Source organism: Lissotriton helveticus, chromosome 6 (assembly GCF_964261635.1).
Source record: "Lissotriton helveticus chromosome 6, aLisHel1.1, whole genome shotgun sequence".
NCBI classification, from domain to species: Eukaryota; Metazoa; Chordata; class Amphibia; order Caudata; family Salamandridae; genus Lissotriton; species Lissotriton helveticus.
The window spans coordinates 225752432-225773651 of NC_136067.1; the positions used below are offsets into that span (position 1 = coordinate 225752432).

The 21220-nt window shown below is 41.6% G+C and overlaps 1 protein-coding gene across 2 annotated transcripts in view; it reads right to left on the minus strand.

The window, feature by feature from the left end:
• Positions 1–21220, minus strand: part of CYP39A1 (cytochrome P450 family 39 subfamily A member 1) — a 265029-nt gene that overhangs the window by 179457 nt on the left and 64352 nt on the right. For both annotated transcript variants that reach the window (XM_078647646.1, XM_078647647.1), the window contains exon 4: positions 12857–13006. In XM_078647646.1, coding sequence (XP_078503772.1) covers positions 12857–13006 — 150 coding nt within the window. The remainder of the gene's footprint in view (positions 1–12856; positions 13007–21220) is intronic.

Here is a 21220-nt window from a genome sequence, read left to right on the forward strand (position 1 = left end):
AACTGGCTTCTCTGAAGGTGGATATCTCACAGTACACTGGCACAGACTGCATGATTGAACGTTTTCCGCGATCACCTCTAGCCTAAGAAACCAAATTTTATTCCTTAGAAATAATGTTGTTGTTACTACACTCATGTAATTTTCACATACCGTTTCAACTTTTTTTTGTTCCATAGAAGTTGTGGAACTACGATGGGAGCACCTCTAAGCAGCCACCTCTATGCAGTCACCTCTAAGCAGTAGATCATTTGCAAATACTGTTTGCAGATCCCAATATATCTTCAGAGCTAAAATTATAAATTTATTAGCATTATTGACATGTTTCCATTTATTTTCTTTTATTTTGCAAATAGTTTTTGAAGGTTGTTGTTTTTCATAGTTGCTTTTGCAAGCACATATTCTAATAGTCTATCTGATGTTAAGTGCTCAATTATAAAGTTGATATATATTTCTGCCATTGTTGCATTGCTGTTAGATGTTGTAAGTGGATGGCAAGATATATATTCAGCTGGATTATTATCTTTACCAGGCTTGTGTACAATTTTGTAGCCATATTTAATTGAGACGAATACCCCATTTTTCTATTCTTGCAGGTATTTTTTTCTTTTATGGTTCCCAAATATAATCAAGAAAGCTTGATGATATATGACTATTGTGCATGGTTTCCCAAAAAGAAATACATGATTGTGTTCACAAGCCCATACAACAGGAAGGCTCTCCTTTTCTAGTTGAGAATATGATTGTTCTATTGGAGTAAGACATATGCTGGCAAAAGACACCACGTCTCAATGAATCTTTTCTTGGTTTGTGTTGTGCTAAAATGGCACTGGTATGTGGACTCTGTGCCAGATTTATTTTGCAGACTGACATTTCGCCACCTGCACAGCAGTACCTGATTAAACAGCACTGCAATTGCAGGTGGCAAAATGCCTGTGGAAAAGTAGCAGGGTGCAGATGGGGACACCCTAAAAAAAAGGGAATCACTGGAGGGCAAGTACCTGCGTTAAGAGTGTGTCGGTGTTTAAACCTGCAGTGAAATGTCCACAAATCAAGGGCCGGAGGACTGGGGCTCCCTCTCCCCAGGGCCCGACGGAGCCCAGGCCCGGGGCCAGGTCTGCGTTTCTGAACCCAGACAGGCCGCTAGAGGACCATGGCACCCACCCTAAGGCACAGCGGGGCCCCCAAGGGCCCCATCCAAATCCTCTGCGCCGGATCGGTAACAAGACAAAATATCGAATTCAAAATATAGAATCACCAAAATATCGAAGTCAAAATATAGAACGGACAAAATATCTAATGGACAGAATATAGTGGTGAAAAATATCGAATTGAAGGTAAGTAATATAATATTGATTTGTTTAAATATATAGAAAGTCAAAATATCTAAGTATATAATATAGGTATTAAAATATATGGAATTTTTAATATTATCGACATTTTTTTAAATGGTTTTGTATGTAAGTATATAAGTGAAAAGTATATTATTTTGGTAATTTATTTTAAGTAATGAATGTTATGGTATTAAATTTTGCGTTTTAGTTCTGTAGCGGGTTGTGAGTTTATAGGGGAATAGGGTGGAAAGTAATTTAATTGTAATAAATTAAATGTTTTTATTTTTTTATTGGTATTCATTTTGAATTAATTGTTAATTGATTAATTGATAATTATGTTAATTCTATTAATGTATTTTCTGTAGCGGGTTGTGGGTTTATAGGGTAATAGGATGGGAAGTAATTTAATTGTAATTAAGTAAATATTTTTTATTTATTTATTGGTATTGATTTTTATTTATTGTTAATTAATTGTTAATTGTAATTAATTTTTATTAATTGGTAATTAATTTGTATTAATCTATGAATTGATAATTACGATAATTGTATCAATTTATTTTCTGTAGCGGATTGTGGGTTTGTAGGGGAATAGGGTGGGAAGTAATTTAATTGTAATTAATTACATATTAAAAATACTTTTTGTGTATTGATAATTAATTTACAGTTAATTTATTATTAATTGGTATTGCTTTTTATTATTAATTAGTTTGTGTTATTGAAAATTATTTAGTTGTTAATTAATTATGAATGGGTAATTAATTTTAATAACTAATATTTATTTGTTTATTTATTTATTTATTTTATTTATTTATTTAAAGAGTTTTATATAGCGCTGGCTAGACCCGTGGGTATCAGAGCGCTTTACATTAGGAAACACATTATTACACAGTTAAAAACAATTGCAGTTTACATTGGTTAAACGAAAAGACAATTAAGAAGTATGAGGAAGGATAAAATTGGGCGGATAGGGGTAAGGGGGAAGGAGGGAGATAACGGCAGGAGAGACGAAGGAAGGTCTGCCCAATGTCCGGCTGGGTAGGTGACGGCCGAGGAGGGAATCCACTGCCCATCTCCCCTATAGCTATCAGAGTAGCTCCACCGGTCGTCGGTCAGGTAGCAAGGTCTCCGCGGTCGAGGGAAAGTTCACAGGGTAAATGTCCTTAAGGGTGTGCAGGTTCCAGGTCGGAGAGGGGTCAGAGGGAAGAGGGAAGGGTGTAGGGGGAAAGAGGGAGATGACGGCAGGAGAGACGAAGGAAGGTCTGCCCAATGTCCGGCTGGGTAGGTGACGGCTGAGGAGGGAATCCACAGCCCATCTCCCCTATAGCTATCGGGGTAGCTCCACCGGTCATCGGTCAGGCAACAAGGTCTCCGCGGTCGAGGGAAAGTTTACAGGGTAAATTACCTGAGGGGAGTGCAGGTTCCAGTTTGGAAAGAGGAAAGGCTGTAGGGGGAAGGAGGGAGATGATGGCTGGAGAGACGAAGGAAAGTTTGCCCAATGTCAGGCTGGGTAGGTGACGGCTGAGGAGGGAATCCACAGCCCATCTCCCCTATAGCTATTGGGGTGGCTCCACCGGGCATCGGTCAGGTAGCAAGGTCTCAGCAGTCTAGGGACAGATTACAGGGTAAATGTCATGAATGGTGCGCAGGATCCAGGTTGGATGAGGGCTAAGATCAAGGTCTGGTCGATGACCAAATGTTTGATAGTCCAGGAGTATAAGTACATCGTGGTGAGGTTAACCGTGGTGGCCATCTTGTGGTCAGGCAAAGTTCTTCTTGCAATAATCCTCAGGCTGATCGGATTCATCCCAGTAGGTCTGAGACCCATGAATACTGTTACAGTCTATTATTGCAGCCTTTGAGTTGAGGAAACAGACACAGGGCATCCCATTGTGGTGTAACTTAGCTCCCTGGTGACGATCGACGGCAGGCGCCATTTTGAAGTCAGGCGCGTTTCCGTAGGGACACTCTAGGAATAAAAATTGCTGGCTAAGACCAGAGGGTTTTGGTAGAAAATAATCAGGACCCCCCCACCCCCGCCACACCAACGAGTCTCTCGGTACTTCTGGTGATAAACCAAGAAAAGCCCCCAGCTCGCCGTCCTCCGTCGCGCGGTGGAAGCCAGCAATGGCGGACGTGGTCAACAAGGGAATGGTGTGGCGTAAGGAGCATCACCCAATCCACCTGCCAGACTTGAGCAGTGCCCTCGCGGTGTCTCCCGCTGTGTCTCCCTCTGCAACAGCGCACCTCCGTGATAGCGATCGTAGCCAGGGCTCACTTGGAATATATCAGGGCTCCCGCTTCAAGATTCGAGCCCCTCGCATCCGCCATCTTAGGGTCAGGCATGGCGTGCGTCTAGGCTTCAGGGAGTAGCAGGTATGAGAAAAGTCCCAGTCCCCAGGAGAAAACCAATGTGCCAATCTCGCTAGAAAAGTCAATTGTGCTAAGAGGATAGCGTACCCCGTGTCTTCAGTACCCCAGGCGTACCTTGTGATATCACGTGGATCGATGTGGTCTGTTACTGCATGCCGCCATTCTGTGTTTCATCGCCACAGCAGGAGCATCGCTCGAACGGCAGCATCTCCCAGATAATGCCTGCAGAGCGCTTCGAAGGCTGTTAAAACGCGGGCAGGCGCTGCAGAGCCCCTACCAATGCAGTAATTTGTACCCCTACGCTATCCAACGTTTTCCCTACTGTTGCACTCACTGGAGTGGTTTTTGTAAATGTTACCCTCCCGTTATCCTACGGTAAAAATTTTGTATATTTTTTATTAATATTATGTTGGTATATATATATATATATATATATATATATATATATATATATATGTATTTTTTTTACTTACATTGTGTATTAAAATAATTTTAAGGTTATTTAAGTATTTTTAAGTATGTGTTAGTTAATTATATTTATTATTTCATTAATTTTAAGACATTTAAAAAAATTCGATATTTTGACTAACTATATTTTTTAAAACTATATTTTTGATTCGATACTTTTGTACTTACCTGTTTGTAGATAGGAATTCTATATTTTTGCATTCTGTAATGTTTTTTCGATATTTTGGTAATTCTATATTTGTGTATTCGATATTATGTCAGTGATCCGCCGGAGCAGCATCCCTCCCCGAAACTGCTGGCAGGTCGGGGAAGGTAGCCTAGGGCCCTAGCGGGCTCACAGACCCGGCTCTGCTGGCTCCCTGACCCTACCCAGCGCTGCCTGTCGGCTCTACGTCTCGGAAACGCTTGCAGGGGCCACGGTCGGGTGTTTCCAACCCAGCAGCCCAAAGTCGCTACATAGGCTCTACCTTGCCCGATCGACCAGAGTCCGGTCTGGAATGTCCCCGGGCACGGGCCGCCCTGCCCACCGTGCGCCTGGGTCCCACCGGAGCTCTGACCGAAGGGCGCGACCGCGGCCTCCCTTCCTGCCGGAGAAAGGGGGAGAGGGCTGCTTCCTTTCCTGACGCTTGCCCTCTGTCAGGCCTCCCTTTCTAGTAATCCGTGCGCACCAAATGACAGAAGGGACCGAAGGCACCCATGAGCCCGGCCTCCCTGAAGCCCTGGGTGGGTTCACAGGAGCAAATGAGCCCTCATCAGGACTTCCAGGGAAGCCTGGCCATCTGGTAGCACCATTGGAAAGCATTGTGTGTGACCAGATGGCAGGGCCTGGAGGACGGAAATCTGGCCATGCTTCTGCCTGCTCTTGGAGGCCTCTGGGGCTCTGCGGCGCAGGGGCTCAGAGCCCCAGCTGGGCCTCAGGCACAGGGCTGGAAGAGGGGTCCCCGGCAGACCTCCGACCCGGGGTCCGCAGGCACCTTAACACGCAGGCGACTCGGGGAGGCCTGCCGGGACCCGACGGATTCCCCGTCCTGGTGTTAGGGTCATAGCAGGAGTAGGGCGGGGTCCATCTGGATACTTCCTGACTCTCGTATGATTGGGAAGCGCATACTACATTTCCCAGCAACCCCTGGGGCACACACAGAAAGTGACCCGGGAGGCATCGAGAAAGAATAAAAGCCTTCCTGGATTAGGAAACTGTGTTTGTCGTTCCGTTTCTCTGGTGGATTCTAGGACTTGCCTTCCCGTGTTTCTCTGACCTTGCCTTCATCGTTCTGTTTCAGCGCTATTCCCACACTGGAAATGTTCTGTTTGCGCATCTGGGCAAGTCACGAAGCGGAAAGCGGAGCTCCGCTTCTCCGCTGTGAGCATCTTCTTTCTCCAGCTGGCAAGCTTGCTGGCAGTCACCTCAGCAGGGGTTATCTCGTCATTTCCTGTCCTCGTGGGCTGCCCCGGAGTATACTCAGCCCACCCATGATCCTTTGGACTACAGCATCTGCTCCTGTGAAGTAACAGAGAGCAGCAGATCTCAAGTCAGATAAGTGTCTGCTACACTTGGTACTTTCTTTTGTTCGTTTTGTTCTATTTTTGTTTTCTTGAACATGCTGACCTTATTGCCTGCACTTTGAATGGTCCTTGATGCTTACTTTCGGTGGCAGGGAGCCACTATTGTTGGACTTTCTTATATACTTGACATTAAAAGCCTTCATTTTTGTTTTCAATGTTCTTTGTTATATGGGCCATGTCTTACTGAAAAGTGTGGCAATCTATACCTTATACATTATTGGTGCATGCTGGGATTGTGAGTATGTCTTCCAAGCGAGAGAGTATTTATTCAGGAGCAAAGGTAATGGTATGTTTGTGTACTGATTGTTGTCCCCTCTCTTGCATACAGGCTTCTTCCGGTCAGGACTACAGTCTAGGGTGTTTTGGTGTTGGTCTAAATCCTGAGAGAACTGGCCAGTGTACCCGCAGCCAGGCAGTGTTTTATTGTTTTATCCCATCTCCCAAATTCCCCTGCGCACTGCTTATCAGAGTAGTAGAGTATAAGATCTGCTCCGTGAGGTAGTGTGGGAGGAAATTGGGGGGTCTAGCGTCGAGACCATCTTCCCTGCTGGGCGTTCTAGAAGGTTAGTGACATCATACTTGTCATAACCGACACCTGAGCCCATTGTGGAGCAGCAGGCGCAGGACCAGAAGCCCCAGTCCAGGCCCCTGGGCCCAGTCGAAATGTCTGGACTTAGCAGCGAGATCCCTGGCGCCAGGACCCACGGTGGGCAGCAGGGCTGGGGCTCCCCCCCACAGGTCCCATTTACAGAGTACAGGAGAGAAGTTCTTTGTTTTGGTTACTTTATGAACATCCAGAGAAACAAACCTATAATGTTCTCTGTTATTTCCGTCCTCTGCATGCAATTTGATCAGTTCTGGTTATCTTGATTACTGGAGCAAGGCCTGCCCTGAAAGCCAGTTGCTGAGTGGCCCTGAAAGGACTTCGGTGGAGACTTAATAGAGATAATGGAAAGGATTCTAAGCTTGGAGCCCTCAAATTAAATATTAGTGATAAAATATTTTGCAGCAGGTGAAAAAGTCAATTCCTTCTTCGGAGAGTTCTACAACCTTTTCATCACATGCCTGTAACATATCAAAAAATGATCTTTTAAAACACAAAGATAATCCATAAATGCTTGGCTGTGCCCATTAAAAAAATGTTCTGACCCTGATTATTTAGCTGTATGACAATATTGTTCAATTTTGAGATTTCTATTAATAAGCATGTTGTCTTTAATGACAATGCTTTAACTTGAAAGAAAAATAAAATAAGATTTTCCAATGATGTAACTTTCTAGTCACACAGGTAATATGACGAATACGGGTTGCTCAGAAAAAAATGTAAATGGAGAAGGAATCCTCCTTGCAGTTGGTAATGATAGGGGCACTTGGGCCCCAATGTACAATGCATTTTTCCAGTCGAAAACCGCATGATTTGCAGAATCTGGTTGTTTGCAACCGGAAAAATGTTTTTTCATGTGTACAAAATCCAAAATGCCCTTCGGTAACTTGTTACCGAATCACATTTTACATCTGTGATTCGGTATTTGAAAGGGGCCTCCTTAGGTCGTCCTTTCGAAATACCGAATCGGTATGGTATGTATTACTGTTTTGCGACTGAATTCCGACTGCAGAACAGAAATATTGTTATATGGCTATTGGGGTCATTCTCGACATCGCTAAGTTAGCATGAGCTCTGCTGCCATGATGCTGCTTTCACGCACATTACTACATAATGTTATTTTGCAAGACTCTGTTTGTGCCTTTCACATGAGAACTGTCTGCTTTCTGCGTTCTCTGCTATTCCTGGAGTTTAGTCTGAACACGATGTGCAAGGTCGATAAACATGCCCCTTGTTATTCTGTTCTGGTCTGTGCCTAGCACCCAGACAAAACATGCTACACAGCTGCACTGCTGGAAGCTCGTGCTTTGATATTACATGTTGTTCAAAAACACTTGGAGGGAAACCTTTCCTTGGAGAAGAGCTATGCTGTTCCTATGATGTAAAGCTTTCATCTAGGCTCAAAGGTATGGGGTCTGCTAACAAAGCCCAGAGATCTTCCTTTTTGTAATAAACCTTAAATTACCAAGGGGAGGGTGGTTTGGCCTTATAGTCCTTTTTCCACTGTCTGTATATGATGACGTCCCCCTCTATATACTATGGTATTGTAACAATGCTGACTGTGTTACGTTTATGCATTATGCTGCTTGTAGTGGCTCGTATACTTCATTATAGAGCACAATAGTTAAAATAACTATACAGTGACTCTGACAATCTTTATTGTGGACAAGTACGAGTGAGTGAGCGAAAGGGTATGTCTTGCTACCGCGATTCCTGAGAGAGTCAGGAGTGTTGTGTTCTGGGTTTTCTAGTCATTTGTAGCTTCGTGATTTTGTAGAAGAACGAATGAGACACTATAGCTAGTCGGTTTGGGGATTTTGGGTACTAAGGTGGCAGGAAGGTACAACCCCTATACACCAGGGTCCTGTTTTCCTGCGCATAGTTCTGTGTATGTGCAGAATCCCCGCAACAATATTTTACCACAAGTTTCAAACTAGTGGTATCCCATTTGCAAATATGAAGGGGTTCCTTTCCCCTATGAGAATGTGCATGATATTTTTTTAAGCAGACAGTAGTCGTAGGGAGCACTGCCTAATATTAAAAAATGAAACTTAAAGGTTTCATTTTTTTTCTTATTAAAGGCATCCTGTTTTCGTTTAACCGCATGCGCGCTAGCGGTTTTCCCGCTGCGCGCTGCGTTTTGCAAAAAGCGGCGTTACATGACGAGCTCAGCTCATCATCAGGGCACGGCAGGTTACGCTCATGACGAGCTGAGCTCGTCATCAGCCCCGAAGGGGTTAAGGAAAACGTGTTGCATTAAAAAAAAAAATCTCTATTAAAAAGCAATCACAGACATGGTGGTCTGCTAACCTCAGCAGGCCACCATCCCTGTGATGGCTGTGATTCCTAATAGGTCACAAACTGCGATCTGCCTTATTAATATTCATGAGGTAGGTCGATTTGTGACCCACAAGGAATCCCTAAATGAAACTCAATGAGTTTCATTCATTAGGAATACTGATTTCCTACTTGCGATTTGGATCGAATCGCAATTAGGAAATCGGTATACCTAATGTAGGCACATCTGGCCCTTGGTTAATATTATTCATGTGCATGTGACAGCAAGTTCTGTTAATACTCACAAATCATTTTTGTTGTTGTCTTTTTCTCATGACATCATATGAGAAAGAAGACACATTTTAATTTCCTGTGATTGAGCCATATATTGTGTGATGACATTTCTTAGGATATATTTATTAGGTCAAAGGTCATATGATGTCATTAGATTAGGTTACATTTTTAATTAAGCTAATTAGCATATTTGCAATCTGATACAGCATACTACTTGTTCATCACAAAATGCTGGCAAGTATATTATACTCTTGTAAGGTATTAGACAGAAAGGTACCCATTCACAAGGAATTTGCTGTGATGTTCTCTGATAGGTCTCCATGCTTAGTACTAAAATCCAGGCATAAGCCTGGCTTACTCCTGGAATCAACTTTTTACAAGAACTACTTATACTTACTTGCAGCAAAATATTGGTGGATTGGTGCCTGTGATCGATGCCTCTGGGCAAGTCCTGGTATTAGGCCTGATTGGCACTTCAGCGGTGAATTCAGAACCCATGCATCCAAGAGAGCATGAGCCTCATGTAATAAGCTGAAGACACTCCTTTGCAGAGTTACAGTGGGTTTAGATGATCCCATATGATAAGCAAATGTGGATATCAAGTTACCAAGCATGCCGTCAGACTAGAGGTGCTCAGGCCACAGGCATGAAAACAGAGACAATGTTTGTGAGCTTCAGAAAGCTGTGATTAAGCAGAGACCAGAAGCTGAGCCAGTAAGGTGAGTGTCTGTGGCATATTTCTGAAGAATATAAATGTTAATTTATAACATATATTTTGTGATAATCTGATCTCTGAAACTTGTTTCATGTTACACTTCGATAAATCTTTCAAAATTTCGTTCCTAGTGCGGAAGAAAAAAACTCGCATTTTTCTCAGGTACTGCCAGAAATCAAATTAATTTAGGCGAGCCGAAGTAGTGAGTTGACTACTAACAGAAAACATCCAAGTCTACTATCAGACTCCTTCTTAGACTGAAAAATAGGCAGTATTTATACAAATCTCTATAGTCAGTATTAATTTGATTACCTGTAATTTGGAACGCATACAAATTTGAGGTTTTGCAGCTTGACAGGTCAGCAACATAACTCAAACAAGGTTTCCTGCCATTGGAAACAGTTCCAGCTTCTCAAAACACAACAATCATTAAAATGCTTAAATTTAGGCTTGTACACCGATGCACAATCAGCAATTTCAGGGGCCCTGCCGTTGGAAACAGCTCCAGCTTTTCAAACACAATTACTAAAATGCTTAACTTTACCCTTGTACACTGATATACAATCAGCAATTTCAGGGCCAGCCGATGAAAGCCATCTTACATTTTCAAAGTTCAGCATAGGAGGAATGGTGGCTTGTATAGATATTCTTGCTCTTGAGCAGAGAAGTGCTGGTCAGGAGTTCACAGAAAACAAATTTAGATTTGTTTCTATTACCCTTTTATTGAATCCTTATTCACAGAATATGCTGGGAATTATTCTCCATTTTCTTTAGGGTGTTCAAATTCCAAATGTAAGACACTGTTCATTTGTGTAGGTTTTCTATGAATGTGAGTTTGAAGTTCTCAATGAAAAATTCTATGTCAAAAACAACAATCTTCTCTTAAGTGTACTCTAGTGTTAACTCAACATTATATTCATACTTATTTAATGCAGTATGGTACTTTTATATCACTTTCACTTCCTTTCAACTTCAGAAAAATATCAATGAACCTTCCATGGTAGACTACTTTTTCAAATGAGTCTGCATTGCTGTCACTCCAAGTCCACTCTGTGCTCATATAGTCCCATAACATGTTTTTGTTAAAAACAAGACACTAAAAAGGTATGTTGATCCCCCCTTCTTGAATGCTCGGAGAAAAGGGTGACTCCTCCCTGTATACAGGATGCACCCTGCACAAATTAGTACAGATGAAAGGTAACAAATGTTCCAGTGGGGGAGACAAAAACAAAGTATAAAAAACCTCCTTGGTATACTTGCGATTCACTCCTTTCACTCTGATATAACAGGTTTGCATAAGAGGGACCGAACGTAGAGTCCATGGCTGTACCGCAAACATATTCATAAAGGTCATCTTGATACAGAATAACGTTATTCTCTGAAAAAAAATGTCCCAGGTCCAAAAGTATACACAAATGTTTATACAAGTTAGCTGACCTGGTGTCCAGAAAACCCTCCATATATTTTAAACCTAGTGTTTGGGAAATGCAAGTGTAAAGATTTTTTACATTTATAGTCACCAACTGAAAAATCAATATCAAGCATTAAATTACTTATGCAAACCGGGCCCATAAGGTTAAGGTGATTAGGATTTATTCTTCCTTCAAAACACTTATATTGATGTTTTCCACATTTTTGATTTAAACTAATACAGTAAATTCAAATAGAGGTAAATGGAATGTTTGGAACTTTGCAAAATATATTTGATTTTGGGTTGATTAAATATGAGGTATAAGTAAATAATTTGCTCAGTTCTGCTGAGGGTCAGTGTATTTTTTGTTTTACGGAATCGGCTATCAGAGAGCCTCACACAAGCACCTGTTGCGTTACATGAGGACACATCAATTTTAGTTAGGCATGGGGTGATTAAGTGATTTGCTCAGAATCACAGGATGTTGTGTGTACTTGCCAAGACTCGAACCCGGTTCCCCAGATTTGAGGTCGACCGCCCTAGCCGTTAGGCCATCTCCTCTCCCCAATAAGATTTTTAAAGGAGTTATGAGCTATTGTGCCAAATTTATGACTATTAAGAACGCTCTCCATCCATCAAATACAAGATCTCACAGGAAGCCTAATAGCTCACGTGCTCGGGCTCACTGACTGTTGTCACTGCCAATTTAAAAACATTTGGCTTTAAGTTACATAGGTAAAAGACGACATTTAAATTTAATGTGATTGCATTTTCTTTGTTTTGGATGTTTCTTACATACTGGGAATATTATTATTAGTTGAGATGTTATGTTTATTGTATAAGATCTTATATATTATTTAATTATGTATACAGTCCTGATGAAGCAAATGAGTTTTCGAGAAACATGTGTTGGCTGTTATGAACACAACATAAATTTGATTAATGAAATGTACATGGATATTGAAGAATTCAAATGAAAATATTTTGAAAAAGCAAAGTCTGAAAAAGTAATTAAGAGTAATGAAGCTTTTATCAAAACCATGAAAGTGGTTCGGTAAGAAAACTTTTTTAAAACCAGAGGCCTTCAAATTTCTAGACTCTGTCTGTCAAGACTATAACTTGAGTTAGACAGAAGGAACCCACATGAAAGTGTGAATCAGAACCATACTTGTTTGTGACTGTGTTTTTGTCTGCGTCCTATCTACCAGCAATCATGTCGGGTAGAAGGATTTGTAGTGCCTCTGTATAGAACTGGGTTATGTTTGTTTTTATTATTACACATTTGTTCAACAGACTGTGCAGGACAGATTGGGAAAGCAACTGAGGCTGTAAGCAGTCAGTCTGTTGATGACACCTGACAGCATTCATGAGTGGTGCAGAAGACTTTGCAGTAGCATTCTCAAAGGTTAGGACAAAATAATTTGCCACAGAACATTCACTGCAATGGTGTTAAACTTTTGAGTCAATGGGGAAATGATCTGTTAGTGCATATTGTTTTTCAAAGTAGCAACTGTCCTTTTGAGCATGTAAAACTTATTAAAAGCAGTAAGATCGGTATGCTACTGTTTAGAAAGATGTAGTGGCATAAAGGGTGAACCCCAGATGTTGGTGCAAACGTTAAACAGAAACTCCTGAATATGTAGTGATGTGGAACCACAAAACACTGTAGCGACACACTAACATCGGAAAAAATATCACAAATAACAGAACAAAAGTTAAGTAAAAATGTTTTTAGTTTTCTAGAAAAATGCCTTAGTATTACCATTATAATCTTCTGTTTTGATGATTATAAGGACTATCAGTGCGTTCTGACAGCTACTTGCCTTAATAAGAAGTCAGGCAGTTGTGATCCATGTTCAAAACCTTCATCAAACGTCTGAAAATGTTCTTTAAACTCTTTGATTTTGCTTTTACTAGTTGGACAGATTCCTTTTCCAAAAAGGGTGTTGACCACTGCAGGATACATGACTTGCCTGGAAAACACAAAAAACAACGATTAAAACCTAATTTTACAAACCACAGGTTTAACTGGCGCATTCATTGTCTTTAACAGGATCCCTGAGTGACCCTTATTTAGGGGATCAGAAGGTTATTGTTCACAAAGAAATCTACTCCTTTGAGTGAGTGATTCTTCGAAATTGCACCAGTTGACTGCATTCAGTGAGAGAAACGACAATGAAGCAAAAACCTTCAGTCAACTAAATCTAATGAAAAAATTATGGTAAAGAGCGTGCCTATCGATGCTGAGGGTGTGGTGGATCACAGACATAGGAAGATATATAGGGTCCTATTTAGAGTTTGGTGGAGAAGGTACCCCCCTTCAAACTGAAGGTCTGCCCTCTTCATTTAGATTCCCCAGAGCTTTCGTATGTCGGCAGTGGGGAAAACTCTGTCTCCTCCGCCAACATATACCTCCAACGGCCGGACAGAGAAATAGCGGTCAGATTTTGCCATTTGTCCACCCGCTCTATTCTGAGTATGTGGACAAAAGGCAACTCTTTACTGTCTGCCACCGACAGGTAAAACCTGGTGATAATGGGTAGTGAAAACTGCAAAATGACCCCCTGTCATTGGAGCAACTCCCATGACGAGGGTTGGTCATCGCTTTTTTTTTATTTTCGAAAAACAAACTATCTGTATTTATGCAGAATATGTGCTTAAAAACACGGAAAGAATTCTAGAGAAATATGTAAATAATTTCATGTTCCTTTGGGCTCAGATGACTGTGTTTTCTTACATGTGTTTTTAATAAGTCATACTGTATATTATACAATGGAGCTGTGAACTTACTGCAGTTTACTACTTTGATTGTTTTGACATCAGTCCTGTTTTTTAAGGTGAAGGTAATACATGTGGAATATAATAAGGGAAAAAGAAATGGGGCTAATAATTAACATGTTTTTCTCGCACAGAAACGGTTTGACACAATGTGTAAAATGATTCTTATGTAATATAGTGTTTGCAAGACATTTTTATTAACATGATTTATGTGAATGCTCTGGTTAGGTTTTACCTGTTGGTAATGTTGACCCTTAACCCATTGTCATTTTTATTAACATGATTTTTGTGAATGCTCTGGTTAAGTTTTACCTGTTGGTAATGTAGACTTTTAATCCATTGACTGATTCCCATTTGATGTATAATACTTTTCTGTTCACAAATTTGCTCATACCAACAAATGGTTTAAGCTGCATGACATACTCTTCGGAAATAGTGATGGATATATTTTATAATATTACTATTTTATTGGGGGTAAGGAAAACATGATTGTGAACTATATTGAAGAATATTGTTTGTGATTAATGGGCTTTTTGTTGTGCAGATTTAAGTTGCTTTAATTCTTTTCCTCAACGAAGGACTTTTGGGCCAAAATGGATCGGGGCTTGGATGAAAAATACTCTCACATGGATATTAATCTGACATAATGCTTACAGTACCAAAACATGCCCTATAGATACTGTTCAACACTGAGTATTCACATTTTGGATTAATAAAAAAGCTACATAAATGTAAACAGTTTAGAATTGTGCAAAATCCTAATCATAACAAAGTGGTGTCCTGCTGGACATCAAAAATCTTGCCATGTAAAATTTTCAAGGCAATTGATAAGACAAACAAATGTTAGAACCACTCACAGAAGGTCCAATAAAGGAAGCCATCATGCACCCCTGCTCCCTTCTCTTTCTTCAAGGTTTGATGTTTGGACGCATATGACAGGCAAGGATCATGTGCCCAGAATCACCACAATATAAATACAGTCTCGCCTTTCACCACCATTCCTTCTTGTTCTCTGTTACTGAACCTCTGTTTGTTTCCATTTGCATATATTCTTTTTGGAAAGAGGAATTCCCTTGATTTTCTGTTCTACGAAAAAAACGGAATGCTGGGAAAACCAGAAAAACCCTTACAAGACTTGTCCTTATGTATTTCCATAAGTCCAGATGGAATAAAGAGGGGTGTCACTCACACCTCACTAATAAAAATACACTCTACAATTGTAGTGGTATCAAATTATTCTGCTCATTTCATCGTAGTAAGTCTTTTCATACACATATTGCTCCATGTCTTAGTCTTTTGACCATAGGATGACAGTCCATCAGCAAATCCTTACACTTGTGTCCCCACTTGCCTTTAAACACAGAAGGGCTTGTCAGGATTCATCCTGTCAGGTCCTTTGACCCACAATTTACTCATCAGCCCTCCTTTATATAAGGAGACTCTCTGGCTGGACTGGGCTGTCATGTCCCTGCCTTAAGCTCACATTGGTCCATACTCTCCTACCCCTTCCCCTAGCCACTGATCCAGATTTATTATTGGTGATCAATGGAAGTTATTTAAAAGAAAAGGCTGGGCTCCACCACTTTTAAAGCCCAACCCGCCATCTGTGCAAGGGATTTCATGCTTCTGGTTTTACCCTGGCATGGTGGCTTTGTCACTCTTGTCTCGGAACCCCACTTATTCTCTATGTCACACTTGAGGGTCTGGTAAGTTTCTCTCTGCCATATAAATCCCCATGTTGAAGTCGGAGCAAATGTCTAGGTGTTTGTGGGAATGGCAAGGCCTCGAGGCAATAGTATATGATAGTCCAAAGGGGCACTTCACTCTATATAAAGCGGGATCAGTCCCAATACCCGCCCAAGGTCCCAGTTGCCCCAATCAATGGAACGGGCAGCGAACATTTGGTCAATGCAGCCATCTTTAATTTATTCCCTGGTGATAGGGATATGTGTGCCCAATAATAGGACTCTATCTCCTTTCTGCAAATGTGTGAGTTGTGACAATGGCATATCAATACATTCAGAAAATAAAGCCAGGCGATGAGTGTGAACTACCTTGTCATTGATTTCCTCTTTCAATCCCCTACAAAATAATATCCTGAGGTCCTTGTGAAAGATATTTGGTATCTTCTTAAGAGTGCCCCAACTAGAAGGAAAAACATCTAAAAGTAGATAACCAAAACAAAAAAATTATATTGTTTGGTTGAAGATGCAGATTTATGTTGCAATAGCGAAGCCACGCACCAACTCCCTCTGACATCGGATGAGAGAAGAACTTTGCAAATGAATCCTGGAGAAGATTCCAATTGGAATCCAGATGGGTGGTGATGAATGAACCAAATAGGGACCAAATGCATTTCAACACATCTTCCTCTTGTGACTGCATCTCTTATATATGATTTTAATAGGAACTGACATCACAGGAAAGACTCATACTTCATCTTGGATTGGGAGCTTTAAATAGGGTCCTCTCGACAATCCACCATCATGGGAAGGGTAGCTCATAGATTTGACCCAGTCTCTTCTTCCAGAATCAAAGAAGAGGAAGACCAAGTTTGACATCCTTTTCTTGATGCTGGATTCGGCAGCTCCACCACCACCTGCTCCAGCCAATGTCTTTTACTGGACAACCCTCAAAGAACCATCAGCATGGCCAAGAGCATGAGGAAGACCAGCTACATGCCAGGTATGGCATTTAGCAACACACTGGGTAAAGACGGTGGTATGCACACATTGTTCCTTCAACCACAGACATCCTCCAGTGATTCCTGAACACATTAGTGAAATTAAGACAAAACATCGATTCCATCTTCCTGCATATCACATACAACTTACTCATTGGGATGCTCTAAAGTATTTCAGACATCTGCTTCAAAACCAAGTAAGAAGGTATCATACCTATCTAAGAAGCTTGATCTGTGCAGAGGGAAAAAGCAAAATGTGCCATTGGAGAATCTTAAAATCCTCTTAACAAGATACTCTGAAAAAACATGAGGAGCTTGAAAAACTACTGTAATGCTCGTAGATCTTAAAACTAAGGTTGTTTTAATGCCAAATTATCAAGACAAATCTGCTGTAGTTCCTGAACTAAATCCAGAGAGAGATTCATAACATAGACAGGCATATATTTGGCATTGCAATGTGTCTAGGACTGGATGCAGAACCGGTCTCTCTAGTTTCTTTATTGCCTTAGGAAAGGGTGACTTTTTCCAATGCCCTTAATAGATATGTGAAAGGTATCAAGTGTCGCCTTAAGATGGTCCCCTTTAGGAGGAAAAAACATAAACTGCAGAAAAAATACCCATTGCAATATTGGGAACCATTGAGTGTAGATGATAGCTAATGCCAAAGTTGAAATGCAAGGTACCAAAACACCCTGCATAAGCGTGGAGAACGAGCCCAATATAAAATCGTCCATAAAAAAGAAATTCTGCTGAAGAGTGCTAAAATTCAAGGACAAATGAATGGGTAATAAACATAATGAGAATTACATAGCAAAATGCTCTAAGCAAGAAACGACATCATGAGAATCGAGTTAGCACAAACTTGGATTGGGAACTTCCCTATTGTGGTGGAACCATTCTCATGCAGGACAAGACGGGGCACACAATATATGACAACATCAGAGCTCAAGGAGTTACCCACCACATAGATTTATATGCAGACCATATGCTGTTCTTCCTCAATGACAAAGTATCTGACATAGCTACCCGACTACTCCACAAGTTCTGAAGGACGTCAGGATTGCGAATAAACTGGCAAAAGACAAGTCTTTTACCCATACAAGCCATGGAGGGATGGGCCGAGACTCTAGGGGGCTTAAGTGGGAACTGGTATCCTTCAGGTACCTGGGGGTTCAGCTCCACCGAGATGGATTTCACATTCTGGAAGGCAACGTGGGAAGGGCAATAACGACATTATGCACAGGGATATCATTCTGGAAGCCGCTCCCTCTCTCAGTGGTAGGATGAGTGACGATGGCAAAAATGACAGCACTACCTAGGCAGCTATATTTTTTCATCACCTTACCCATAATAATCCCCAGAAGTAAATTCCGAGAAATAAACACACTACTTATAGACCTGATATGGAGTGAGGGAAGGGGTTGGGAGGCACTCATGAAACTTTAACATCCGGTACATGATGGTGGTCTAGAGGACAAGCATATTACCTGTTGAAGCATATTACTCGGCGACGCAGATGCAGTGGGTAATGCGATGGGTGGCTAATAGGGCTGGAGGAGAAACCCTATTGGGGCAGATACCCCACCTCTTTCAATGGCTGGCTCAATTGGTATTAGAGCTCAAACGAGTTAAGACTGAACCCCGGGGCCTACAGGCGGTGGCCAAAGACTGCTGGCTACACTATCTACAGAAAACTAGAGCAGATGCTCCGTACTCTCCGGAACAGCCACTCAGCTGGTTATCGATCTTTCTGCACAAGGATGCTTGAATTCAATTACGGGAATGGGCAGCATTAGGCATAAAAAATTTGAAGACCTACTTGATGGTGACACACTACAGTTGTTTGAGGAGCTGGAGACTGCCTATGAATTACCAGCAGGACAGTTCCTACTATATGGAACGATAACCGCAACACTGTGAAGGAATTGGAAAAGCGGCCAGAACACATAAAGGCTCTCCCATCCTTTATACCACCACGTGCAAACATAACGCAGGCTTATATCATGCATTAAGAGAGGATACAATTACCCTCCTACTCAACCTAAGAGAAAGATGGGTGACAAATGTGGGCCCCAGTATATCCGACGTGGACTGGGTACGAATCCTGAACCGTATTCCACGAGTGTCCAAAAATGCTTGCTTCAAATGAAATAATTTTTATTACATACATGGAGCATACCTTACTCCATACAAAGTCCAAGCGATGCATCACTATGCACTGGAAAGCCCGGGAGGGCCCTCCCCTGGAGGCATGGGTGGGCGCTGTCAAAAAGTGGAGTACGGCGGAAGAAGGCCTACTCCGAGCGGAGGAAACCAAGGGAATCCGCAAACATCCAATTTCCATGCCCTGGGCCATGCTATTCCATTCCTTTGCGCAAGAAACAACAACAGTGGCCGGACCCCCATAGCCCAGACGCCCGACAGATCACAACGGCCGGCCACGACTGACCCATCCCCATGCCTTTATGCGGCTGGTGATCAGGGATCCCATCTCCCCCATCCCCCCAGCACCTGCGCAATTCCAGCAGAATACCCCACAATAGTACAGTTCTCAGGTGAATTCCAACGTGACACCATTATATGTGACACAGTGCACCCCCAGTTTTGTATATCCCCAGTTTGTTCAAGGTTAACACACGTCTGACATCCCATAACCCCTGTGACAACGTGCAAGGGAGGAATAGACACACCCCACAACCTCAGCAAGGCACAGCGACCACCCTGCCGGCTTATTAATGATAATTGGACACAGACCTTTTGGATCGGTCGCCTGTCAAGAGACCTCGTGGGGGGCCTTTACACCCTAGGACTATACGCCCTAATGTCAATGTAGAGCACGATTATGTGATCTTGCTTGTATGACAATATCACCTGCATTGAAAATGTGTTGTATGCGCTGACAAATAAATGCCAATAAAAATGTGTTGTTTTTTTTTAAAACCTTACTCCAGACAAAATCAACAAATATTTCCAGCAAGTTAGGTTGACGTGCCCCAAGTACGGTGTGAAGGGAGCAGAGATGTTCCGTATGGTATGGAGTTACGCACACCTAACTGAATATTGGGCTAAAGTGTTGACATAATCAATGACATAACAGGTCACAATATATATCACTTCTACCCATGACATGTTTACTGGGGCTGCTCCCTAGACCTGCTAAACATACAATAACTACCAAATTCATCAACCTCGTTTAAATACTAGCCACGTACACTTCACTGGAAAAGCACAAGTGGGCCTCAAATAGCGATATGGTGCAACAAATTAGTTAGCTGGGCAGAATATGAGAGTATCAACTTCCTGAGGGATGCCATGAGAAGGCGGAGTGTATTAGATTCACCGCAGGCATGGAAGGCCCTGCTAGAACATTTGCGAATGGAGGCGCAGCCATCACTCAATGGAAAATTCTCACTCTAATTCACCAGGAACAACGAGAACCTGAAAATGCAATTGTCGCACTCTAATACAGTCCTTGGTACGCCTTGACTAAATCAACTCCCTAGGACATGAGCAACAAGCAGAGTAGCCTGTCCCTCACACCACTCCATGACTTCACACTACAGCGGGTGGATATACCACCAAGATACACCACACATAGAACATTTGGGCATTTAAGGGACTAGGTAAGACGGTGGGGGTTAACGGAAAGTTAATGTTTTTAATGGTTGAATGGCTATCTTTAGCTCTATTAAAGTAAATAATTGTACTGACATGGAGCAGAGTGCAACGTTAACACTAAAACACTTGTATAATATTCAAACCATGGGAAAAAGGACATTCAATGTACAGGATCTATGACATTGTATGTATAGAGCAGGGCTTCATAGCACACGAATGCACACTCAATTTCTGCAAAATGCTTTTAAGATGGGTTTTAAAAAATCTTGAACGGGAACTTCAGGAAGCAAAAACTGGAGAGGTGACCATATTTGATTGGAAAGGCTAGTCACACCTACTTTATATGGATAATAGCGTTTCCGGTAAATGGCAGGCAAAGGATAAGAACCCATGTTCTTCATGTCTGCAACCTACTACTTTGCATAACACACTACACACCTCGTCAAGAGGCCGCAATAATGTAGACGCTGATGCTGGCTGGGCAGTGTGAAAAAAACTCCTTATCACAAACCGAGCATTATAATTAGGGACACACTGTCTTCCACTTGAAAGGCACAAAGTGAAGTGGGTATGCCGCTGCCTCCAGTGAGTATCAAAGAAGGTGTCTTCCTCTGAAAAGAGGAACACACCAACATGAGCAGCGAGTCTTGTTCCAAGATGCAACACAATCTTAGAAGCTTGAAAGAATGGGTGACTCCTTAGCCTTCAAAGTTATGATCGCATGATTAAGCACAGATTTCTACATGTGATGGTGTAGATGACTGAGCTACCAGAACAATTTTTATTAGTTATGGGACAAAGATCATCAAAATGTAAATTGTACATGTCAATCAATATTACAATTATCAGTATTCAATTTTTCAATCCATTCTATAAATAAATACAAAAACAAATATAATAGATCCTCAACTTTCACCATGGGTAACATTTGTTAAAGTGCATTAACCAATCCAAATAACTATTATAGAATCTTTCTTTTTACAGTTATAGCCAAACCCTTACATGCACACTACACTAGCCCAGGACAGCAGTGGTAGGTATAGCTTACAAAATACTTACCTCTATGTCCATTTCCATCTCTGTCTCATTTGGTTTCAGAGGAATATCA